Below are 27,296 nucleotides of genomic sequence, written 5' to 3' on the forward strand. Positions count from 1 at the left end.
GAAAGTTTTGGCAAAATGGCTTAAGGACAACAAAGTCAAGGTATTGGAGAGGCCATCACAAAGCCCTGACCTTAATCCCATAGAAAATTTGTGGGCAGAACTGAAAAAGCGTGTGCGACCAAGGAGATCTACAAACCTGACTCAGTTACACCAGCTCTGTCAGGAGGAATGGGCCAAAATTCACCCAACTTACTGTGGAAAGCTTGTGGAAGGCTACACGAAATGCTTGACCCAAGTTAAACAATTTAAAGGCGATGCTACCAAATACTAATTGAGTTTATGTAAACTACTGTCCCACTGGGAATGTTATGAAAGAAATAAAACATGAAATGTATCATTTTCTCTACTATTATTCTGACATTTCACATGCTTAAAATAAAGTGGTGATCCTAACTGACCTAAGACAGGGAATTTTTACTACGATTAAATGTCAGGAATTGTGAAAAACGTAGTTTAAATGTATTTGGTTAAGGTGTATGTAAACTTCCGACTTAAACTGTATGTATCACCTTAAGGAAGAAGGAACGTATTTTTGTGCCATCATATATTACAAAAAGTTATCCTTAGAACACAAATCTCAAACAGTGCTCAAGATTCCCTCTCGAAATGCAGTGCAATCAACTTTTTGGTTCACAGTGAAACGGTAAACAGGGGTGCTGTGTCATCTAGAGAGAAACCAGATAAGTAAAAGGAATGTGATTTAATCTAACATGAATCTGATGTTTTAGGAATACAATGCAATATAAATAATTTTAAATAACAATACTCTAACGTAACTAATACCTTGAATCAACACTGAATATTATTATTTAATGTTTAATGTTGTTTCAAGATAACTATCTGCAGATCTGGAGCTACAAACTCTCAGGTCTGACAAACTGACAATGAACGTTACAGAGGTCATGTCAAGCTCGGAATTTCAATGGCAACAACAGGACCTGTATAAAACAGAGCTATAACAATATCAATGTCATGGTGGGAGGAGCTAAACATTTAGCATCTGTGGATCAAGTTTAAAAGCAAGAGTTTGAACTTGGAACCCCTCAAGCCAATCCAAAGTTTGCTGGTTCCCAGCCAATTCCTGTTGCCTTTCTCTCCAGTTAACCAATAGATTGGAGATTCATGTCCAATAAGATCACAAGTCATTGAGGATATTCTCCCTGATTGGTCAGTCGTCAGGAACAGCCTCATCCACCCACTTCAAATAGGGCAGGCTCCCGTCCTCCACAGGGAAACTAAGCACCTCTGGAGTCTCATAGGGATGCACAGACCTGGGGAGGAGCAACAACACATACATTATGTAGCAGGTGCCTAAGTTAGCATTGCTACTGCCTTCCTGAGACCTGAAGTACTGTTGCCCGAGACCCAACTGCTTGGGATAATTTCTATAAAAAAAACAAATGTAACTTACTTGACATAGTCTATGAGCCTTTGGGTCTTCGAGGTCCTCGTCTTCACCAACTACAATGCAGAAAAATCCTAGTTATTACTCTGGAAAGTTGGTTTCAACTCACAGTGTAATACTGAACGACCGGCCAGAGACATGAAAGCATAGCTCAACCAAATAACTTTACCATCAGAATTTCCGTCGCATCTTGAATCTCCCCTTTCCAGTAATACCTATGGGACAAAAATAAAAACCTTTGGGACATTCACAGTAGTAAACTGTACATGGGTTGTTCAATGAAACTTTGATATTTTAAGTAGAAATTGAGCGCAAATATTGAATTTTAAAAGCATGTGATATTAAATGATGTGCCCTTTAATATAGACCACATGGAACATTCAATACAATTCAGTATTTTGACATGTCCCTTTGTACATCCTCTGTGACTTCTAGGAGGATTTTAACTAACTTAACCCCAACATTTATCCAAGGTTACACCATCATTGTAGTTATTTTGTTGCTTTGACAAAGTCATTTCTGAAGATTATTATTCATTTTATGTGATTCATGTTAACTTGTTATGGATAGGGGGCATTATTTTCACGGCCGGATAAAAAACGTACCCGATTTAATCTGATTATTACTCCTGCCCAGAAACTAGAATATGCATATAATTAGTAGCTTTGGATAGAAAACACTCCAACGTTTCTAAAACTGTTTGAATGGTGTCTGTGAGTATAACAGAACTCAAATGGCAGGCCAAAACCTGAGAAGATGGCCTTCTTTGTCATCTCTATCCAAAACAGAGGATTTCTGCTGTAACTTGACACTTTCTAAGGCTCCCATAGGCTCTCAGAAGGCGCCAGAATGTTGAATGATGACTCTGCAGTCTCTGGCTGAAAAACAGTAGCGCATTTGGATAGTGGTTGATCTGAGAACAATGAGACGGGTGCGCGCTTGCACGTGAAGAGGCCATTTTACACTTTCAGTCTTTGAACGAAAACAACGACTCCGGGTCAGAATATTATCGCTATTTTACGAGAAAAATTGCATAAAAATAGATTTTAAACAGCGTTTGATCTGCTTCGAAGTACGGTAATGGAATATTTTGACATTTTTTGTCACAATATGCGCCGGCGCGTCACCCTTCGTTACCCTTCGGATAGTGTCTTGAACGCACGAACAAAACGCCGCTATTTGGATATAACTATGGATTATTTGGAACCAAACCAACATTTGTTGTTGAAGTAGAAGTCCTGGCATTCTGACGAAGAACAGCAAAGGTAATCCAATTTTTCTTATAGTAAATCTGAGTTTGGTGATTACCAAACTTGGTGGGTGTCAAAATAGCTAGCCTGTGATGGCCGGGCTATCTACTCAGAATATTGCAAAATGTGCTTTCACCAAAAAGCTATTTTAAAATCTGACACCTCGATTGCATAAAGGAGTTCTGTATCTATAATTCTTCAAATAATTGTTATGTTTTTTGTGAACGTTTATCGTGAGTAATTTCGTAAATTCACCGGAAGTGTTCGGTGAGAATGCTAGTTCTGAACGTCACATGCTAATGTAAAAAGCTGTTTTTTTATATAAATATGAACTTGATTGAACAAAACATGCATGTAGTGTATAACATTATGTCCTAGGAGTGTCATCTGATGAAGATCATCAAAGGTTAGTGCTGCATTTAGCTGTGGTTTTGGTGTTTGTGACATTATATGCTAGCTTGAAAAATGGGTGTCTGATTATGTCTGGCTGGGTACTCTCCTGACATAATCTAATGTTTTGCTTTCGTTGTAAAGCCTTTTTGAAATCGGACAGTGTGGTTAGATAAAGGAGAGTCTTGTCTTTAAAATGGTGTAAAATAGTCATATGTTTTCGTGGCTGTTTATTTACCACCACAGACAATTGCTGGCACTAAGACCACACTCAGTCAGCTGTACAAGGAAATAAGCAAACAGGAAACCACTCATCCAGAGGCGGCGCTCCTAGTGGCTGGAGACTTTAATGCAGGGGAACTTAAATCAGTTCTACCAAATTTCTATCAACATGTTAAATGTGCAACCAGAGGGAAAAATATTCTAGATAACCTGTACTCCACACACAGAGACGCATACAAAGCTCTCCCTCGCCCTCCATTTGGTAAATCCGACCACAACTCTATCCTCCTGATTCCTGCTTACAAGCAAAAATTAAAGCAGGAAGCACCAGTGACTCGGTCTATAAAAAAGTGGTCAGATGAAGCAGATGCTAAACTACAGGACTGTTTTGCTATCACAGACTGGAACATGTTCCGGGATTCTTCCGATGCCATTGAGGAGTACACCACATCAGTCACTGGCTTTATCAATAAGTGCATCGAGGACGTCGTCCCCATAGTGACTGTACGTACATACACCAACCAGAAACCATGGATTACAGGCAACATTCACACTGAGCTAAAGGGTAGAGCTGCCGCTTTCAAGGTGTGGGACTCTAACCCGGAAGCTTACAAGAAATCCCGTTGTGCCCTGCGACGAACCATCAAACATGCAAAGCATCAATACAGGGCTAAGATTGAATCATACTACACCGGCTCCAACGCTCATCTTATGTGGCAGGGCTTGCAAACTATTACAGACTACAAAGGGAAGCACAGCTGCGAGCTGCCCAGTGACACAAGACTACCAGACGAGCTAAATCACTTCTATGCTCGCTTCGAGGCAAGCAACACTGAGGCATTCATGAGAGCATCAGCTGATCCGGATGACTGTGTGATCACGCTCTCCGTAGCCGACATGAGTAAGACCTTTAAACAGATCAACATGCACAAGGCTGCGGGGCCAGACGGATTACCAGGATGTGTGCTCCGGGCATGTGCTGACCAACTGGTAGGTGTCTTCACTGCCTTTTTCAACATGTCCCTGATTGAGTCTGTAATACCAACAAGTTTCAAGCAGACCACCATAGTCCCTGCGCCCAAGAACACAAAGGCAACCAGTCTAAATGACTACAGACGCGTTGCACTCACGTCCGTAGCCATGAAGTGCTTGAAACGTTGGTAATGGCTCACATCAACACCATTATCCCAGAAACCCTAGACCCACTCCAATTTGCACACCGCCCAAACAGATCCACAGATGATGCAATCTCTATGGCACTCCACACTGCCCTTTCACACCTGGACAAAAGGAACACTTATGTGACAATGCTATTCATTGACTACAGCTCAGCGTTCAACACCATAGTACCCTCAAAGCTCATCACTAAGCTAAGGATCCGGGGACTAAACGCCTCCCTCTGCAACTGGATCCTGGACTTCCTGAGGGGCCGCCCCCAGGTGGTGAGGGTAGGTAGCAACACATCTGCCATGCTGATCCTCAACACTGGAGCTCCACAGGGGTGCGTGCTCAGTCCCCTCCTGCACTCCCTGTTCACCCACGACTGCATGGCCAGGCACGACTCCAACACCATCATTAAGTTTGCAGACGACACAACAGTGGTAGGCCTGATCAGACAACGATGAGACAGCCTATAGGGAGGAGGTCAGAGACCTGGCCATGCGGTGCCAGAATAACAACCTATCCCTCAACGTAACCAAGACTAAGGAGATGATTGTGGACTACAGGAAAAGGAGGACCGAGCACGGCCCCATTCTCATCGACGGGGCTGTAGTAGAGCAGGTTGAGAGTTTCAAGTTCCTTGGTGTCCACATCAACAACAAACTAGACTGGTCCAAACACACCAAGACAGTCGTGAAGAGGGCACGACAAAGCCTATTCCCCCTCAGGAAACTCAAAAGGTTCCACAGCTGCAACATCGAGAGCATCCTGACTGGTTGCATCATTGCCTGGTACGGCAACTGCTCGGCCTCCGATCGTAAGGCACTACAGAGGGTAGTGCGTTCGACCCAGTACATCACTGGGGCTAAGCTGCCTGCCATCCAGGACCTCTACACCAGGCAGTGTCAGAGGAAGGCCCTAAAAATTGTCAAAGACCCCAGCCACCCCAGTCATAGACTGTTCTCTCTACTACCACATGGAAAGCGGTACCGGAGTGACAAGCCTAGGACAAAAAGGCTTCTCAACAGTTTTTACCCCCAAGCCATAAGACTCCTGATCAGGTAATCAAATGGCTACCCGGACTATTTGCATTGTGTGCCCCCCCCCCAAACCCTCTTTTTATGCTGCTGCTACTCTCTGTTTATCATATATGCATAGTCACTTTAACTATACATTCATGTACATACTACCTCAGTTGGGCCGACCAACCAGTGCTCCCGCACATTGGCTAACCGGGCTATCTGCATTGTGTCCCGCCACCCACCACCCACCCCCCACCAACCCCTCTTTTACGTTACTGCTACTCTCTGTTCATCATATATGTATAGTCACTTTAACCATATCTACATGTACATACTACCTCAATCAGCCTCACTAACCGGTGTCTGTATGTAGCCTCGCTACTTTTATAGCCTCGCTACTGTATATGGCCTGTCTTTTTACTGTCGTTTTTATTTCTTCACTTACCTATTGTTCACCTAACACCTTTTTTTGCACTATTGGTTAGAGCCTGTAAGTAAGCATTTGACTGTAAGGTATACACCTGTTGTATTCGGCGCACGTGACAAATCAACTTTGATGTTATTTGATTTGATTTTTGGGAGAGATATTGGTTCTTGAAGAATTGGTTTTCTTCCATATTGTTATAGTGTTCTTAACTATGAAGATGTTAATATTCTTAGCTTTATCCTTTGAAAATAGACATGTGAAAAGATTCAGTGGGTGAGCATGTGTATCTTCAATAATTACCCATTGTTCCTCTTTAGTGCACTTAACAATAAGTCTTGGGTGGCGAGTTGATATAATTCCAAGTCTCAGTAGTTTCCTTAGCAAAGGATATCCACACTCAGGAAGGGTGTGTGTGTGTGTGTGTGAGTGTGTGGGTTGGTTCTTCTATCCTTGTGCGGACCTAAAATCCCCAAAAGTCCCCACAAGGATAGTAAAAACAAGGATAGTAAATTCTCCCTTGTGGGGAAAATTCCCACATCCCAAGAGGACAAAGGCTATTTTAAGCTTAGGGGTTAGGTTTAGGGTTAGAGTTACAGTTAGTGTTACAGTTTGGGTTAGGGTAAAGGTAAGGGGTTAGGTTTAGGGTTACAGTTAGTGTTACAGTTTGGGTTAGGGTAAAGGGTTAGGTTTAGGGTTACAGTTAGTGTTACAGTTTGGGTTAGGGTAAAGGTAAGCCCCTTACCTTTACCCTAACTCAAACTGTAACACTAACTGTAACCCTAACCCTAAACCTAACCCCTTACCTTTACCCTAACCCAAACTGTAACACTAACTGTAACCCTAAACCTAACCCTTTACCCTAACCCAAACTGTAACACGAACTGTAACCCTAAACCTAACCCCTTACCTTTACCCTAAGGTGTGTGTGTGTGTGTGTGTGTGTGTGTGTGTGTGTGTGTGTGTGTGTGTGTGTGTGTGTGTGTGTGTGTGTGTGTGTGTGTGTGTGTGTGGTGTGTGTGTGTGTGTGTGTCTCAGTTGGTAGAGAATGGTGCTTGCAATGCCAGGGTTGTGCTTGCAATGCCAGGATTAGCTTCCCTTGGGGCAACCAGTAGGGAAAATGTATGTACTCACTACTGTAAGTCGCTCTGGATAAGAGAATCTGCTAAAATTGAAAAATGTGTGTGAGCCAGACTGGCACTGGCAGTACTTACATGGTGGAGGTCCTGGGCAGAATATTGATGCATGCTGCCATCCTCCTCTCCATAATGGCTCTGTGGGAGAGAAGAGGAAGGAAGGGAGAAGAGGAGAGAGACAGCAACAATTATGATATCATTCAGTTATTTTGCAGATGTGTTGTTATTTTAAAGAATATTTGGCCTATTTAGTATATGGCCCAGGGCCGTGCACAGAGCTTTCAGTGGACACGTGCTGAAACTGTACAAATGAATATCTCAAAATTCACAGCATACCAACTGCTTCTGTAGCGAAAATGTTACCATTTTTGAGAATAGGCCTTTTTAATTCTGCAACAGCACACTCACTCATCACAAATTGTAAGCAAGCTAGTTACAGTGCCTCCTAAAGATATGATTGACATCGGGAAAAGATGGTCATTCATATTGATGATTGATTTTAAATCTGCTAGTTAGCTAGCTCAATTTGTTTTATAATTGTGATTTATCTCCAATGCTCTTAAATAATACCTTCATAATATACACTGAACAACATCCAATAATTTCAAAGATTTTACTGACTTACAGTTCATATAAGGAAATCAGTCAAGTGAAATAAATGTATTAGGCTCTAATCTATAGATTTCACATGACTGGGAATGCAGATATGCATATCTTGGTCAAAGATACCTTAAAAAAAGTAGGGGCGTGGATGAGAAAACCTTTCAGTATCTGGTGTGACCACAATTTTCTACATGCAGCACAACACATCTCCTTCGTACAGAGTTGATCAGGCTGTCGATTGTGACCTGTGGAATATTATCCCACTCCTCTTCAATGGCTGTGTGAAGTTGCTGGATATTGGCAGGAACTGGAACACGGTGCCGTACACGTCGATCCAGAGCATCCCAAACCTGCTCAATGGGTGACATGTCTGAGTACGCAGACCATGGAAAAACTTGGACATTTTCAGCTTCCAGGATTTGTGTATGGATCCTTGTGACATCGGGCCATGCATTATCATGTTGAAACAGGAGTTGATGCCGGCGGATGAATGGCAAGACCGTGGTCCTCAGGATCTCGCCACGGTATCTCTGTGCATTCAAATTTCCATTGATAAAATGCAATTGTGTTCATTGTCTGTAGCTTATGCCTGCCCATACCACAACCCCACCCTCACCATGGGACACTCTGGTCACAACTCTGACATCAGCAAACCCGTTCGCACACACGACGCCACACACACTGTATGCAATCTTCCAGGTACAGTTGACACCAAGTTTCATTTGAGAAGTGCACACTTATCCAGAGTGCCAGTGGCCATCAAAAGTGAGCATTTGCCCACTGAAGTCTGTTATGAAGCCAAACTGCATTCAGATCAAGACCCGGGTGAGGACGATGAGCACGCAGATGACCGTCCTTGAGACAGTTTGTGCAGAAATGATTTGGTTGTGCAAACCCACAGTTTCATCAGCTGTCCGGGTGGCTGGTCTCAGACGATCCCGCAGGTGAAGAAGCCGGATGTGGAGGTCCTCAGCTGGCATGGTTACATGTGATCTGAGGTTGTGAGGCCAGTTGGATGTACTGCCAACTTCTCTAAAATGGCGTTGGAGGCGGTTTATGGTAAAGAAGTGAACATTAAATTATCTGGCAACAGCTCTGGTGGACATTCCTGCATTCAGCATTCCAATTGCACCCTCCATCAAAACTTAAGACACCTGTGACATTGTGTTGTGTAACAAAACGGCACATTTTAGAGTGGAATTTATAGTCCCCAGCACAAGGTGCACCTGTGTAATGATCACGCTGTTTAATCAGCTTCTTGATATGCCACATCTGACAGGTGGATGGATTATCTTTGCAAAGGAGAAATGTTCACTAACAGGGATGTAAACAGATTTGCGCACAAAATTTGAGAGAAATAAGCTTTCCGTGGGTATGGACATTTTGGGGATCTTTTATTTCAGGCGATGAAACATGGGACCAACACTTTACATGTTATGTTTATATTTTTGTTTTGTATAAAATTACTAATCTTCTAAATCGATATACTGTATATATGGCTGGCTGGCTATCAACCTTTGTGGATATTTTAGTATATGGTGGTTAGCTAGACGACCTGTGTTGCTGCTCAATATCCTCATTTTGAAAACATTTCCTTAATACTACTGCTTTAACCTGAGAGGATGGATGGAGGGAAGAACATTTACATTTCGGAGCAGCTCGTTTGAAACCTACTCAGTGTTCTCTCCAATTAGGGCCATGTTAAAAAGAGAACAGCTCATCTACATTCACGACAGACCAGGGTTGGGCTCAATTCTAGGCAGTCAATTCAGGAAATAAACTGAAATTCCAACAAAAATTGAATTAAATGTAGATCTTACCATGAAGTGCTTACTTATGAGCTCTTTCCTAACAATTCAGATTCAAAAAGTAAGAAAAAGTAAGAGGTTGAGGTAATTGAGGTAATATGTACAGTTTACAAGTACGTAATACAAGTACAAATATGTTCCTTCTTCCTTAAGGAGATACATACAATTGAAGTCGAAGGTTTACATACACCTTCGCCGAATACATTTAATCTCAGTTCTTCACAATTCCTGACATTTAATCCAAGTAAAATTTCCCTGGTTTAGGTCAGTTAGGATCACCACTTTATTTTAAGAATGTGAAATGTCAGAATAATAGTAGAGAAAATTATTTATTTCAGCTTTTATTTCTTTCATCACATTCCCAGTGGGTCAGAAGTTTACATACACTCAATTACTATTTGGTAGCATTGCCTTTAAATTGTTTAACTTGGGTCAAACGTTTCGGGTAGCCTTCCACAAGCTTCCCACAGTAAGTTGGGTGAATTTTGGCCCATTCCTCCTGACAGAGCTGGTGTAACTGAATAAGGTTTGTCGGCCTCCTTGCTCGCACACGCTTTTTCAGTTCTGCCCACAAATGTTCTATAGGATTGAGGTCAGGGCTTTGTGATGGCCACTCCAATGCCTTGACTTTGTTGTCCTTAGGCCATTTTGCCACAACTTTGGAAGTATACTTTGGGTCATTGTCCATTTGCGACCAAGCTTTAACTTCCTGACTGATGTCTTGAGATGTTGCTTCAATATACCCACATAATGTCCTCCCTCATGATGCCATTTATTTTATGAAGTGCACTAGTCCCTCCTGCAGCAAAGCACCCCCACAACATGATGCTGCCACCCCCAGGCTTCACGGTTGGGATGGTGTTCTTCGGCTTTCAAGCCTCCCCCTTTTTCCTCCAAACATAACGATGGTCATTACGGCCAAACAGTTCTATTTTTGTTTCATCAGATCAGATGACATTTCTCCAAAAGCACAAACTTTGTCCCCATGTGCAGTTGCAAACCGTAGTCTGGCTTTTTTATGGCGGTTTTGGAGCAGTGGCTTCTTCCTTGCTGAGCGGCCTTTCAGGTTATGTCGACATAGGACTTGTTTTACTGTCAATATAGATACTTTTGTACCTGCTTCCTCCAGCATCTTCACAGGGTCCTTTGCTGTTGTTCTGGGATTGATTTGCACTTTTCGCACCAAAGTACGTTCATCTTTAGGAGACAGAATGTGTCTCCTTCCTGAGCGGTATGATTGCTGTGTGGTCCCATGGTGTTTATACTTGCATACTATTGTTTGTACAGATGAAAGTGGTATCTTCTGGCGTTTGGAAATTGCTCCCAAGGAAGAACCAGACTTGTGGAGGTCTACAATTTTTTATGAGAATTAGCCTATCAGAAGCTTCTGAAGCCATGACATAATTTTGGGGCATTTTCCAAGCTGTTTAAAGGCAAAGTCAACTTAGTGTATGTAAACTTCTGACCCACTGGAATTGTGACAGTGAATTAATTATAAGTGAAATAATCTGTTTGTAAACAATTGTTGGAAGAATTACTTGTATCATGCACAAGTAGATGTTCTAACCGACTTGCCAAAACTGTAGTTTGTTAACAAGAAATTTGTGGAGTGGTTGAAAAACGAGTTTTAATGATTCCAACCTAAGTTTATATCAGGTGTGTGCGCCCTGGTAGCGAAGTCGGGTGCAGGAGAGAAGAGATTTGTGAACAGGCGTACACTTTGAGGCAAAAGTGCAACACAGTCACAATAATTATGTTTAACAATAAACATCTTCGTGAAATACCACGGAAAAACAAACCAGTCTGGCGCGTCAACAATAAACATGTAACACAAACAATCTTTCACAAAGACATGATGGGGACAGAGGAATAAATACATGTAGATTGATTGGGGAATGAAAACCAGGTGTGCAGGGAACAAGACAAAACAAATGGATACATGAAAATTGGAGTGGCGATGGCTAGAAAGTCGGTGACGTCGACCGCTGAACGTGGAGAGGAGCCGATTTCGGCGGAAGTCGTGACAGTGTATGTAAACTTCCGACTTCAACTGTACCGTTCAAACGTTTGGGGTCACTTAGAAATGTCCTTGTTTTTTAAAGAAAATCACATTTTTTGTCTATTAAAATAACATCAAATTGATCAGAAGTACATTGTTAATGTTGTAAATGACTATTGTAGCTGGAAACAGCTGATTTTTAATGGAATATCTACATAGGCGTACAGAGGCCCATTATCAGCAATCATCACTCCTGATTTCCAATGGCACGTTGTGTTAGCTAATCCAAGTTTATAGTTTTAAAAGGTAAAATTGGTCATTAGAAAACCTTTTTGTAATTATGTTAGCACAGCTGAAAACTGTTGTTCTGATTAAAGAAGCAATAAAACTGGCCTTTAGACGAGTTGAGTATCTGGAGCATCAGCATTTGTGGGTTCGATTACAGGCTCAAAATGGCCAGAAACAAAGTCTTTCTTCTGAAAATCGTCAGTCTATTCTTGTTCTGAGAAAATGAAGGCTTTTCTGTGTGAGAAATTGCCAAGAAACTTAAGATCTTGTACAACGCTGTGTACTACTCCCTTCACAGAACAGCGCAAACTGGCTCTAAGCAGAATAGATAGAGGAGTGGGAGGCCCCGGTGCACAATTGAGCAAGAGGACAAGTATATTAGAGTGTCTAGTTTGAGAAACAGACGCCTCACAAGTCCTCAACATCAACAGTGAAGAGACGACTCCTGCTGGCCTTCTAGGCAGATTTGCAAAGAAAAAGCCATATCTCAGACATCTGACCAACATTCTGAAGGCACAGGGGGGAAAGGAGATCAAAATCCACGGCCAGTCCATTCGATTCGTCCAGGACCTGTCTGCTAGGCTTAAGAAAAACAATGCAATCAATACATTCTGATCAGACAGTCACTGGAGGGAAAAGGAATCAAATCTCAACTCTGCTTCCTGGCAATGCTGTGGGTATGGAAGGGAACGAAAAGGATGGAATTCACAAGCACTGATGAAGCTTCAACTGGCAGATTCATTGAATAGTACCGGCAAAACACCATTCAACACCATCAACAGTGAAGAGGCGACAGTCACGACCGTCGTATGAATAATTGGACAGCGTGAGTAGAGCGTGAGTAGAGTTCCACATTTTAATGATAGTGAAACTTCCAAAACAAAAAAGATATAACGATCGTGAAATACACTGCACAAAAAAATAAAGGGAACACTTAAACAACACAATGTAACTCCAAGTCAATCACACTTCTGTGAAATCAAACTGTCCACTTAGGAAGCAACACTGATTGACAATAAATTTCACATGCTGTTGTGCAAATGGAATAGACAACAGGTGGAAATTATAGGCAATTAGCAAGACACCCCCAATAAAGGAGTGGTTCTGCAGGTGGTGACCACAGACCACTTCTCAGTTCCTATGCTTCCAGGCTGATGTTTTGGTCACTTTTGAATGCTGACGGTGCTTTCACTCTAGTGGTAGCATGAGACGGAGTCTACAACCCACACAAGTGGCTCAGGTAGTGCAGGTCATCCAGGATGGTACATCAATGCGAGCTGTGGCAAGAAGGTTTGCTGTGTCTGTCAGCATAGTGTCCAGAGCATGGAGGCGCTACCAGGAGACAGGCCAGTACATCAGGAGATGTGGAGGAGGCCATAGGAGGGCAACAACCCAGCAGCAGGACCGCTACCTCTGCCTTTGTGCAAGGAGGAGCAAGAGGAGCACTGCCAGAGCCCTGCAAAATGACCTCCAGCATGTCACAAATGTGCATGTGTCTGCTCAAACGGTCAGAAACAGACTCCATGAGGGTGGTATGAGGGCCCGACGTCCACAGGTGGGGGTTGTGCTTACAGCCCAACACCGTGCAGGGCGTTTGGCATTTGCCAGAGAACACCAAGATTAGCAAATTTGCCACTGGCGCCCTGTGCTCTTCACAGATGAAAGCAGGTTCACACCGAGCACGTGACATACGTGACAGAGTCTGGAGATGCCGTGGAGAACGTTCTGCTGCCTGCAACATCTTCCAGCATGACCGGTTTGGCGGTGGGTCAGTCATGGTGTGGGGTGGCATTTCTTTGGGGGGCCGCACAGCCCTCCATGTGCTCGCCAGAGGTAGCCTGACTGCCATTAGGTACCGAGATGAGATCCTCAGACCCCTTGTGAGACCATATGCTGGTGCGGTTGGCCCTTGGTTCCTACTAATGCAAGACAATGCTAGACTTCATGTGGCTGGAGTGTGTCAGCAGTTCCTGCAAGAGGGAGGCATTGATGCTATGGACTGGCCCGCCCGTTCCCCAGACCTGAACCCAATTGAGCACATCTGGGACATCATGTCTCGCTCCATCCACCAACGCTACGTTGCAGCACAGACTGTCCAGGAGTTGGCGGATGCTTTAGTCCAGATCTGGGAGGAGATCCCTCAGGAGACCATCCGCCACCTCATCAGGAGCATGCCTAGGCGTTGTAGGGAGGTCATACAGGCACGTGGAGGCCACACACACTACTGAGCCTCATTTTGACTTGTTTTAAGGACATTACATCAAAGTTGGATCAGCCTGTAGTGTGGTTTTCCACTTTAATTTTGAGTGTGACTCCAAATCCAGACCTCCATGGGTTGATAAATTGGATTTCCATTGATTATTTTTTTGTGATTTTGTTGTCAGCACATTCAACTATGTAAAGAAAAAAGTATTTAATAAGATTATTTCATTCATTCAGATCTAGGATGTGTTATTTTAGTGTTCCCTTTATTTTTTTGAGCAGTGTATGTAGCGCACATAGGCACTCATACAAAACAATATCCCACATAGCATGTGGGAAAAAGGACACACTAAGTATGATCCCTAATTAGAGGTAACGATATTCAGAAACCTCTAATTGGGAACCATATACACACACACCAACATAGACATATAATACCTAGAAACCCCCGTAGTCACGCCCTGACCTAAAACACCATAGAGAACCCCGAGGGCTCTCTATGGTCAGGGCGTGACAGTGACTCCGGGATGCTGGCCTTCTAGGCAGAGTTGCAAAGAAAAAGCCATGTCTCTGTTCAGTGTCGGTTCTTTTGCCCATCTTGATATATCTTTTTTTATTTGCCAGTCTGAGATATGGCTTTTTCTTTGCAACTCTGCCTAGAAGGCCAGCATCCTGGAATCGCCTGTGTTTTTTACAATGGATAAAAGTAGAGACTCAGAGCTAGAAAATAGTATGTCATACAGTACAGTTAAGGAACAATGAGAAAGTAATTCTGCTTTTAAAGTTGATAAACTTGTAACCTCACCTTTGAGAAAATGGCCCTTGAATGTTTTGGTAAACCTACTGGAGTACTCTTCTTTGTTTACACACATTCAGCATCTTTCACACCCTCTTGAACCTTAGCCCCGACCCCACCCATCTCTAAGGACTCATGTGAGGCCATTTACTAAACAACCAAAGTTTCAAGACTAAAGGCTGGTTTATACTACGTCTATCGACAGTTGTCGCAGTGACATCATGAATATTATATTGTCTTCCAAAATCAAACTTGTCGTTGTCGTTATAAAAAGTGCAAACACAAAAACTACAGGCTGCATGACATCAGCAACTTGGTGGTCCAAAATAGCATAACTAGTGTATTTTAACACCAATAAACCCACCCGCTTAAAAAATGTATTTAGTATATGTCAATCTAGCAAACCAGGCAACTAAAAGCAACTTTCTTAACAATGTTTTGGTTAGTTTCTAGCTTGTTAGCTAGCTAGCTAATGTTAAGTAAACTGGCTAGCCAATTCAAATAATGATCATATCCTGTAGCTGACAACATCTTCACTTTAGCTCATTTGTCTTCATTATTACAGGAAAATAAACTTACAACAAGATCATTATTTACAAGTTTATGGAAAGCCAATTACAGAAAATTGCTTATGGTTGTGAGTGTGACAAAATAAAAGCAAGGCATTCTACCTGAGAATTTTAGGACTTGGACACTGTCTCGTTGGCCTAACATTATATACTAATTTGACTTTGTTGTGATGTTTTTCACATTACCATTTCTCGTAAACACATACTATATAAAATAAAATCAAAGTTAATGTTTTTACATGCACAGGATACAGAAGGTGTAGTGAAATGGTAACTTGCATAGTGGAGTCTTTTGTTTAGACATGTAGCTAGCTAGCTAGCTAAACAATAAACCATAATCCCAACTCATAACATTACTACCCTGAATCTGCAGATAGCTATCCAACCAGGAAAGGATTACCTACACATACTGAACAGCTCATGTTATAGACATAAGCATGCTACATGGCAGACAAACATGAACTCATCTCTCAATATGTCCAGCCCATCCATTATCTCAGCCAATCATGGCTTGCGGGAAAGTTCCTGTCTCTTTCCGTGGCTAAATCAACTAGACTCATAATTTAACAGTTTTATTCATATTTACAGATGGCATACAAGGTTGTTATTAAGGTATATGAAAGTTCACATGTTCCAGAAGGCATTTCTGCCCAAAAACGAAGTATACCTTCAAATGGCTCTCCTGAGAAGTATTAACACATGACATACACCTAGTTTCCTAAAACAAGTCCCTTTCAGGGGCATCTATTTTTAATGACTTCTCAATGACCTGAAAAAGAGAAGCTATTTATGTCAATATTTTTTATTCAAATTTAGTCTATTGCAAAAGTTATATTGAATTCTGTTTTATTGTCAATGCAACCAAATATCAACATTTGAAGGTGATGTACCTTCTGCTTGGATAGTTCCATCTGTGCCACTGACTTAGTCTGGCTTTATTTCCAGCTTGTCTACAAATATGTTGGATTCATGTCTCCATCTTAGCCAAAAATCGAATTTGAAGAATAGGGGCAATGTTGTTACATCTAATGCCTGTTTACCTGAGGCTGATGCCACTCAGGTGTTTGTACGCGTGTACACATGCATATACACACACTCTCATTCAAACGCACACACGTGCACATACACAGACACACACACACATACATACATACATACATACATACATGTAAATAGTGCCATACACGCACTCAAACGTATTCAGGGTGCCTTGCTGTTAGGATTTTTGTTGTACTTGATGTCTTTTGTTTTTTGCATTGTTGTTTTCTGTTTTTGTTAGTTTTTCTCTTTCTCTTTTGTTCCTTTTGGTGGTTGTTGGTGCATTGGGGGACGTGGGGATTGGTGCTTGGAGGGTAGGGAATGGAATGATTTTATTCTATTATGACTTTTCTTTATCTCGGGGGGTGGGACTGTGGGGGGGGGTCTCGGATAGTAGAGGGGCAGCTCTCAGGAAACTGTGGGGGGGATTTTAGAGGGCTGGTCGCCTGGCGGTTGGGAGCTTGGGCCGGTGGCTGATAGGTCACTGGTTCGGGTCCCCGTTTTTTGACCTTGTTGGAGATCTGTCAACGTGCCCTTGAGCAGGACGTTGACCCTGGTTGCTTCTGTGGGTCACTCTGGATGGGAGTCTGTTAGACGACTGAATGTAATGTTGAGCGGCTTCACTGCAAGTAAATTGTATGTTTTAACATCATTTTTTTTTTAAGTTAAAGAATAAGACTAAATCAAATCAAACTTCTGCGACGAGTGACAGATTTATTTACAGAGCAATTCAGTTGAGCATTTCCTGTTGACATATCAGTGCAACATAATGTAAAGTGTGACCTAGGTTATTCTGAATTTTGAAGCCCACATACTGTATTCTCAACAATTTGAGACCAATTTGAGACCTCTTATGGGATAGATATTTTCACACAGCCTCATCATTATTTGTTTAACAATTTCTCAATTACTTTTCTACAGTCTAGCCAAATATGGAAGGTTTATTTCAATCTGGTAATGTTAAAAATATATTTGAACTAATTTCACTTCTGCAGAAAGTGTCTCACTGCCCTCACGTTTGACCATTTCCTTATTTCTGTCCACTGAAATGGTATAATTGTTAAAGAGAGATATCCTCTTTTTAATAAGTGTCTGGTGAGTGGCAGAATGAGTCAGAAATGATGTTGTAGCTTAGCTGAGAATATCTGCTTGAGAAAAAAATGTTGTTCTGATACTCTCACTCTGAAAGTTTTAAAGATGTACTATGCAGGAATTGCTGCGCCATTTCCTGGTTGCTAAAATTCGAATAGTTCAGTTTATGTGACAAAACAAGCAAGCATAGTGTAGAGAATCATGTACCATCTATACCACTGTGAAATATATATTCCAAAACCAAAAATATAGCATTTTCAGCTGTTTGAAGCTGGTGTACAAAATCAAAAGTAAAAGATTCAAAAAAACGAAATTTAAGAATGGGACACAAAGAAAAAGCACACATTGAATAGACCTACTACTTTGTTAGATTTGCTTTCAATGAGAATGACAGATCTAAACATTTTTGTGTGAATTTGATCGGGTCGCCCACAAAGTTACGTATCGCAGCTTTATATATATATCTATAAATGTTATATTAATTCCAGTTTGTCTACAAATTAATAATTGATAAGTTGGATTTACGTCTATATCTCAACCAAAACTCAAGGTTAAAGAATAGGACTAAATGGTGATGCAACAGAACAACAACCCAAAAGACAGAAGTAAATTGTCACATCCTGACCATAGTAAGATGTGATTTTCTATGGTAGAGTAGGTCAGGGCGTGACAAGGGGTGTTTTGTGTTTTTCTATGTTTTCTATTTCTATGTTCTTAGGTTCTAGTTTTTGTGTTTCTATGTTGGCTTGTTTCGGATGATCTCCAATTGGAGGCAGCTGGTCCTCATTGTCTCTAATTGGAGATCATATTTAAGTAGGGGTTTTTCTTCCTGGGTTTTGTGGGTGATTATATTTTGAGTAGTGTTTGTTTCTCTCTGCGTCACGGTTTGTTGTTTTGTCATTTTCAGTTATTTGTGTATTGCAAAGTTTCACGGATTTAATAAAATGTGGAACCACGCTGCACTTTGGTCCGCTCCTTTCGACAGCCGTGACAGAATCACCCACCACAAAAGGACCAAGCAGCGTGCCCAGGAGCAACAGAAATGGACCTGGGAGGAAATTCTGGACGAAAAAGGACCCTGCAGGCTGGGGAGTATCGCCATCCGAGGGAGGAGATTGAGGCAGCTAAAGCGGAGCGGCGTCATTATGAGGCGCTGTACCAACAACGAGGCAAGGGCGAGAGACAGCCCCAAAAAATGTTTTGGGGGGGGCAGACGGGGATATTGGCAGAGTCAGGTTGGAGACCTGAGCCAACTCCCCGTGCTTACTGTGGGGGGCGAGTGATCGAGCAAGCACCATGTTATGCTGAGATACGCACTGTGTCGCCAGTGCGCAGCTACAGCCCGGTGCGCTCGGTGCACCTGGCCTCCAGTGACGTTCCCTAGTCCAGAACTCTCAGCGACGTTCTCTAGTCCGGTGAGACCTATTCCAGCTCCACGAAAGAAGCCTCCAGGGATAATCCATGGACTGGAGCCTCCAGTGATGATCCATGGCACAAAGCCTCCAGTGATGATCCATGGCACGGAACCTGTAGTGATGATCCATGGCACGGAGCCTGCAGCGACGGTCCCCAGTCCAGAACCTCCTGAGACGCTCCCCAGTCCGGAGCCTCCTGAGACGCTCCCCAGTCCGGAGCCTCCTGAGACGCTCCCCAGCCCGGAGCCTCCTGAGACGCTCCCCAGCCCGGAGCCTCCTGAGACTCTCCCCAGCCCGGAGCCTCCTGAGACTCTCCCCAGCCCGGAGCCTCCTGCGATGCTCCCCAGTCCGGAGCCTCCAGCGACGCTCCCTAGCCCTGAGCCTCCAGCGACGCACCGGAGCCCAGAACCTCCAGCAATGATCTACAGTCCGGTTCTTTCGATGACGATCCACGGTCAGGTGGTAATAAAGCAGAAGGATCAGCAGATGGAGCGGGGAGTACGCCCCGAACCGGAGCCGCCTCCTCTGCTGGAGGTTAAGGTTATGTGGACTGCATTTGAGCCGCAATAGACAATTGTTACCCTCCCTACCCTCCCTTTTGTTTTGTGGTTTCTTTTGTTTTAGGTGCATTCGGTTTCTTTTGTTTTAGGTGCATTCTGCACCTTTGGGGTGGGGGGGTACTGTCACGTCCTGACCATAGTAAGATGTGATTTTCTATGGTAGAGTAGGTCAGGGCGTGACAGGGGGTGTTTTGTGTTTTTCTATGTTTTCTATTTCAATGTTCTTAGGTTCTAGTTTTTGTATTTCTATGTTGGCTTGTTTGGGATGATCTCCAATTGGAGGCAGCTGGTCCTCGTTGTCTCTAATTGGAGATCATATTTAAGTAGGGGGTTTTCTTCCTGGGTTTTGTGGGTGATTATATTTTGAGTAGTGTCTGTTTCTCTCTGCGTCACGGTTTGTTGTTTTGTCATTTTCAGTTATTTGTGTATTGCAAAGTTTCACGGATTTAATAAAATGTGGAACTACAACCACGCTGCACTTTGGTCCGCTCCTTTCGACAGCCGTGACATAAATCAACAAAAGAATGGCTTGAACAGAAAAAAATGCGCCTTCTGGAGTGGCCCAGTCAGTCCTGACCTCAACCCGATTGAGATGCTGTGGCATGACCTCAAGAGAGCGGTTCACACCAGACATCCCAAGAATATTGTGGAACTGAAACAGTTTTGTAAAGAGTAATGGTCCAATATTCCTCCTGACTGTTGTGCAGGTCTGATCCGCAACTACAGAAAACGTTTGGTTGAGGTTATTGCTGCAAAAGGAGGGTCAACATGTTATTAAATCCAAAGGTTCACATAATTTTCCAACCTGCACTGTGAATGTTTACATGGTGTGTTCAATAAAGACATGAAAAATTATAATTGTTTTCGTGTTGTTAGTTTAAGCAGACTGTTTGTCTATTGTTGTGACTTAGATGAAGATCAGATGCGTGCTTCTACACCTGCATTGCTTGCTGTGTGGGGTTTTAGGCTGGGTTTCTGTACAGCACTTTGAGATATCAGCTGATGTAAGAAGGGCTTTATAAATACATTTGATCAGATAAAATGTTATGAGCAATTTATGCAGAAATCCAGGTAATTCGAAAGGGTTCACATACTTTTCATTCCCACTATATATATATTGTCTTTTTTTTGTTGAATCCTGGATTGAATTTAAATAATAGCTGTATACTTATGCTAAAATGTTTATTATATTCTATTGAGCCATTTACTTTATATTCATATTCTTATCTTTTATAATTTATTGTTGTTGCATTTTCGATAAGGAACCTGCAAGGAAGCATTTCGCTGGACTGTAATAATTACTAAATAAGTAGTAATTTTTATTAATTTATTCTTTATTCTATTTAGTGAGACATCTACAAACAGGAGAGAGCTGAAGCATTGAAGCATTGTGGGAATACTAATTACTTAGCATATATTTTGGTTAGTGGTTTGTCACATCACATGTGATATAAATAGGGCCAGGTGTTTTTCCTGACCAAGCAACCAAACCAGGAAAATCTCTGGGTCCTAGTTATGGCTTGTGCAGAATAATTGTAACTTGATCACAGGAATCTGCTGAGTGTCACGTCCTGACCAGTATAGGGGTTATTTGTTATTGTAGTTGGTCAGGACGTGGCAGAGGGTATTTGTTTTATGTGGTTCGGGGTGGTGGTTTGTTTAGAAGGGTGTTTGATTTATTATTTACGGGTTTTGGGTTATGTTTTATGTTTTTGTATTTCTATGTTCTTTCTAGTTTAGTATTTTCTATGTTAGGTAATTGGGTGTTGGACTCTCAATTGAAGGCAGGTGTTTGTAGTTGCCTTTGATTGAGAGTCCTATATATAGGGATGTGTTTTGTTTGTTAATTGTGGGTAATTGTATTCCGCACTGCTAGTTGTCGTAGCCTGTGAAACTGTCGTCTGGCGTTCTCTTTGTTTATTGTTTTTCCGTGTTCACATTTATTTAATAAATAATAATGATGAACATGCAACCCGCCGCGCCTTGGTCCTCACTTCACGAAGACAGCCGTTACACTGAGAGGAGGATGGCACATAATAATGGCTGGAATGGAACAATTGGAAGAGCATCAAACACTTGATGCATTTGATACCATTCCGTATATTCCGGTCCAGCCATTATCACGGGCCTGTCTTCCCCAATTAAGGTGCCACCAACCTCCTGCGATCTTGATGTGTTCTGAAACATACACTATGTGGCCAACAGTATGTGGACATCTGCTCGTCAGACATCTCATTCCAAAATCATGGGCATTAATATGGAGTTGGTCCCCGCTTTGCTGCTATAACAGCCTCCACTCTTCTGGGAAGGCTTTCCGTTAGATGTTGGAACATTGCTGCAGGGATTTGCTTCTCATCAGCCACAACAGTATTAGTGAGGTCAGGACTGATGTTGGGCGATTAGGCCTGGCTCGCAGTCGGCATTCCAATTCATCCCAAAGGTGTTAGATGGTGTTAGATGGGGATGAAGTCAGAATTCTGTGCAGGCCAGTCAAGTTCTTCCACACCGATCTCAACTAACAATTTTCCTGATACGCGAATGCAGTAAGAAGCCAAGGTAAGTTGCTAGCTAGCATTAAACTTATCTTATAAAAACAATCATTCAATCAATCATAATCACTAGTTAACTACACATGGTTGATGATATTACTAGTTTATCTAGCCTGTCCTGCGTTGCATATAATCGATGCGGTGCACATTCGCGAAAAAGGTCTGTCGTTGCTCCAACTTGTACCTAACCATAAACATCAATGTCTTTCTTAAAATCAATACACAAGTATATATTTTTAAACTTGCACCTTTAGTTAATATTGCCTGCTAACATGAATTTCTTTTAACTAGGGAAAATGTGTCACCTCTGCAACAGAGTCAGGGTATATGCAGCAGTTTGGGCCGCCTGGCTCGTTGCGAACTGTGAAGACTATTTCTTCCTAACAAAGACAGCCGACTTCGCCAAACGGGATGATTTAACTAAAGCGCATTTGCGAAAAAAGCACAATCGTTGCACAACTATACCTAACCATAAACATCAATGCCTTTCTTAAAATCAATACACAGAAGTATATATTTTTAAACCTGCATATTTAGCTAAAAGAAATCCAGGTTAGCAGGCAATATTAACCAGGTCAATTCTCTTCCTGTCACAACGTCCACAGAAGGTGGCGCCTCTCCTCGGTTGGGCGGTGCTCGGTGGTCGTCGTCGCCGGCCTACTAGCTGCCACCGATCTATGTTTCAGTGTCTGTTAGTTATGTCTGTTTTTTGATTGCACCTGTTTCGTGTTAGTCATTAGTGGGGGGGTATTTAGTTTGTCTGTGTTTAGTTAGGATTCGTGCGGGATTGTTCATTGTTACGTGTGGTAGGGGTTGTGTTGTTTATACGTAGTTGGTTTACTACTTATTGTCTAGGCATTAGGGTTGCCGGGCTGCGCCCCGTCTGTCTTTTCGAGTGGAGCTTCCCTCTAATCTTTTGACTGTTGTGCTCCCAGCCTTATATGGATTTTTCCCTTGGATTTATTAAATCACGTTTGTTCCAACGGACCTCAGCCTCCTGCGCTTGACTCACCCTTAAACTGTTCTATCCGCCCGTGACACTTCCGTTCATTGCATGCAGAGTCGGGGTATATGTAACAGTTTGGGCCGCCTGGCTCGTTGCGAACTAATTTGCCAGAATTTTACGTAATTATGACATAACATTGAAGGTTGTGCAATGCAACAGGAACATTTAGACTTATGGATGCCACCCGATAAAATATGGAACGGTTCCGTATTTCACTGAAAGAATAAACGTGATAGTTTCCGGATTCGACCATATTAATGACCTAAGGCTTGTGTTTCTGTGTGTTATTATGTTATAACTAAGTCTATGATTTGATAGAGCAGTCTGACTGAGCGATGGTAGGCACCAGCAGGCTCATAAGCATTCATTCAAAATAGCACTTTTGTGCGTTTGCCAGCAGCCCTTCGCAATGCATTGCGCTGTTTATGACTTCAAGCCTATCAACTCCCAAGATTAGGCTGGTGTAACCGATGTGAAATGGCTAGCAAGATAGTGGGGTGCGCGCTAATAGCGTTTCAAACGTTAGTTGTTTCCCATGCTCTGCATGGGTAACGCTGCTTCGAGGGTGGCTGTTGTCGATGTGTTCCTGGTTCGAGCCCAGGTAGGAGCGAGGAGTGGGACGGAAGCTATACTGTTTCACTGGCAATACTAAAGTGCCTATAAGAACATCCAATAGTCAAAGGTATATGAAATACAAATCATATAGAGAGAAATAGTCCTATAATTCATATAATAACTACAACCTAAAACTTCTTACCTGGGAATATTGAAGACTCGTGTTAAAAAGAACCACCAGCTTTCATATGTTCTCATGTTCTGAGCAAGGAACTTAAACGTTAGCTTTCTTACATGGCACATATTGCACTTTTACTTTCTTCTCCAACACTTTGTTTTTGCATTATTTAAACCAAATTGAACATGTTTCATTATTTATTTGAGGCTAAATAGATTTTATTGATGTATTATATTAAGTTAAAATAAGTGTTCATTCAGTATTGTTCTAATTGTCATTATTACAAATAAAACAAATAAAAAAATAGGCCAATTAATCGGTATCGGCTTTTTTGGGCCTCCAATAATCGGTATCGGCAACGGCGTTGAGAAAAAAAAGCATAATCGGTCGACCTCTAATGGAAACCCATTTCAAGAGACTCCCGACGAACAGTTATTGTGCTGACGTTGCTTCCAGAGGCAGTTTGGAACCCAGTAGTGAGTGTTGCAACCGAGGACAGACAATTTTTCCACGCTACGTGGTTCAGCACTTGGCGGTCCTGTTCTGTGAGCTTGTGTGGCCTAACCCTTCACGGCTGAGCCACTGTTGCTCCTCGACGTTTCCACTTCACAACAACAGGACTTATGTAAATTTGATGACCTGACTTGTTGGAAAGGTGGCGTCCTATGACGGTGCCACGTTGAAAGTCACTGAGCTCTTCAGTAAGGCCGTTCTACTGCCAATTTTTGGCTATGGAGATTGCATGGCTGTATGCTCGATTTTAAACACCTGTCAGCAACGAATGTGGCTTACCACACTGCATCCCACTGCTGGCTTGCTTCTGAAGCTAAGCAGGGTTGGTCCTGGTCAGTCCCAGATGCTGCTGTAAGTAGTGATGGAGGGCCAATAGGAGGCACCCTTTCTTCTGGTGTAAAAAAATATCACAACGCCCAGGGCAGTGATTGGGGACATCGCCCTGTGTAGGGTGCCATATTTCAGATGGGACGTTAAACGGGTGTCCTGACTCTCTGTGGTCACTAAAGATCCCATGGCACTTCTCGTAAGAGTAGGGGTGTTAACCCCGGTGTCCTGGCTAAATTCCCAATCTGGCCCTCATACCATCATGGTCACCTAATCATCCCCAATTTACAATTGGCTCATTCATCCCCCCTCCTCTCCCCTGTAACTATTCCCCAGGTCGTTGCTGTAAATTAGAAGGTTTTCTCAGTCAACTTACCTGGTAAAATAAGGGTAAAAAAAGAGCCAAACCCACTAATTTGAAGGGGTGTCCACATACTTTTGTATATATAGTGTATTATAAAGGGAGAGTAACCCTGCAGTACCACAAAAAGAGTCAAAATACTGTTCACACACTTCTAATACCCCTTATTCCTAATCCTCCAAAACAATGACAAAACATAATTTTCCTCCCATCTAAATCATTCTGTCCTAAAATAGTTATTCAACACTGCCGTGCCGCTCAGCCTCTCTAACCACTAACTCAATATCTAGGTTGAAGGTACCCAGGTTAGGACAAGCTAATAATTCCATGAGGAAGCTTTTGAAAATGAACAGATTCATGGGACCAGCGCCAACTAGCATCGCTGGTCCCATTTTTAGAATTCTTCCTCATTTATGCAATGCATTATGGGATATTAGAATCTTCTTGTTTTAACCTCTGTTATCTTCAACCTAGCTCATTCTCAGAAAATGCTCTAACCCTAACTCTACCTCATCAAAAGATGACATAGTGTATGAGTGATCCTGTTTTTAAAAATTTTATTTCACCTTTATTTAACCAGGTAGACAAGTTGAGAACAAGTTCTCATTTACAATTGCGACCTGTTCATTCATCCCACACAGTCGAAATTGCATTCAAGGGTTTTCCCCTCATTTTGTTTGGGTGCATGATGTTGTTTAACACAACCATCACATTGATTAGCCTAGAAGCATTTCACCATTGATTCATTGTGTAGTTTGTGTGTGGTGGGGTAGTATTGTTTAGTTACAGTGTGATAATGGTAGGTTGGACTGTAGCCTACCGGCCGATGTCCTTGGCTGCCTGTTCGTTGGGGCAGTTGATGAGGAGAACAGAGTGGTGTCCAGGTAGATAGCTCCCTGTGAAGGAAGAATGGAGCTTTCCACCCAGGAACCTCAGCATGGGATACATAGACATAGTCAACACCATTCCCTGGAGAAGAGGGAGGAGGAGGAACAGCAACACAATTCATTTCCCACCCACCTTGTGATCAGATTTTTTTAATTGAACCTTTATTTAACCAGGCAAGTCAATTAAGAACAAATTCTTATTTGCAATGTCGGCCTGACAAGAGGCAAAAGGCCTCCTGTGGGGATGGGGGATAAAAAAAACAACAACAAAAAACAATGTCAAACCAAATGGACAACACAGACAGAAGACACTGGCAACAGCACAAATACAACAGCAAACAAACCGTGGATGTTTGTGTGAAGTATAACAACATGCTTCCTTACATAAGGCAACGCAAACTCCTGACATATGGTGACAACTAGAAACAACTACGTCTCAAAAATCTATTCATCTATGTGTCCTTTGAACTCCTCCAGGGACACCATGTCCTGGAGTTTTAGGGAATTCCAAGACCAGGGGGCTGAGTAATGACAGGACCTTTTTCCATGCTCGGTTCTAATGTTCGGGACCGTTAGCATAAAACAAGATTGAGATCTAAGCATGTATGTGTTTTCATTTCGAGCTAGAAGAGAGGATGGGTAAAATGGCTGTTTTCCTAAAATGGCCTTATAAGTAACAATGTACTGATGGCATGCCACTTATGCCACATAACAAGTGTAATGCTTTCACATATCACACCAGGTAGAACAAATTGTCCTTAAAGACAGATCTAGGAGCAGATACCCTGCATCAGTTGTTAGGCTATTGGGAAAAATCCCACCTACTATAATCACATCTCTGAGTTGAGGTCACTTCAGGGCAAGTTGTGGAAGGAGTCAGGACATGGTCCCTGATGGTCATTCATTGGTCAGTGAACAATGCCAGGTATTATCCCTGCTGTCCCATCAGAATGCTGTGTCCGGGCTTAATCTTGGTGACTCTCTCTGTTCTCTATTCTCTTATTATTGTGCTCCCACAGCTGACTGGCTAGTTGGAACAGACAGCGGCCAATTTATAATCCTCTCTCTCTCGCTGCAGCCTCTCTCTGTATCTCTGCAAGCAGCATGGCATGAGATGGAGTGATTGGCATTTCACTAAATAACAGTGACCACTCCCCCAAAAAACATCTGTCAATAATTGTTTTGTATGAGAGAAGCATTTCACTTTATTAAAATACATCTGTGACTATTTGGGGAGGGTTTTTCCCCCAGATATTGTATTGTTATAGGTAACTGATCTTATATAGACATTTGTGAATTATTGCAACAAAACTACATTCCAAAACATGATTAATTTGCCATCTGGATACATTTCTATAATTGTATTCAACAAAAATAATGAACTTACCATACAGATCACGAACAATCCCAAACGACAGAGAGTTTGAGCTAGGGACTGCTTGTGATATCGCAGGGACAGGAAGTCCATTTTACTGCCAGCAACAAATGTCATTCCGACCAAGAGTTATTCAGACTGTCAGGCCCGGGTTTGAGAGGGAGA

At 42.4% G+C, this 27,296-nt stretch overlaps 1 protein-coding gene across 1 annotated transcript; it reads right to left on the reverse strand.

Annotated features, from left to right (window-relative positions):
- Window positions 1-779: 779 nt before the first annotated feature.
- LOC115160239 (protein CutA homolog) lies at window positions 780-27,296 on the reverse strand. The gene is made up of 6 exons (XM_029710623.1): window positions 27,144-27,296; window positions 25,690-25,838; window positions 7,089-7,148; window positions 1,575-1,620; window positions 1,412-1,461; window positions 780-1,271 (listed from the first exon to the last, which is right to left on the reverse strand). The coding sequence occupies exons 1-6, from the start codon at window positions 27,246-27,248 to the stop codon at window positions 1,169-1,171; spliced, it is 513 nt and encodes a 170-aa protein (XP_029566483.1). The 5' UTR covers window positions 27,249-27,296; the 3' UTR covers window positions 780-1,168.

Source organism: Salmo trutta, chromosome 23 (genome assembly GCF_901001165.1).
Source record: "Salmo trutta chromosome 23, fSalTru1.1, whole genome shotgun sequence".
Taxonomy (NCBI): Eukaryota; Metazoa; Chordata; class Actinopteri; order Salmoniformes; family Salmonidae; genus Salmo; species Salmo trutta.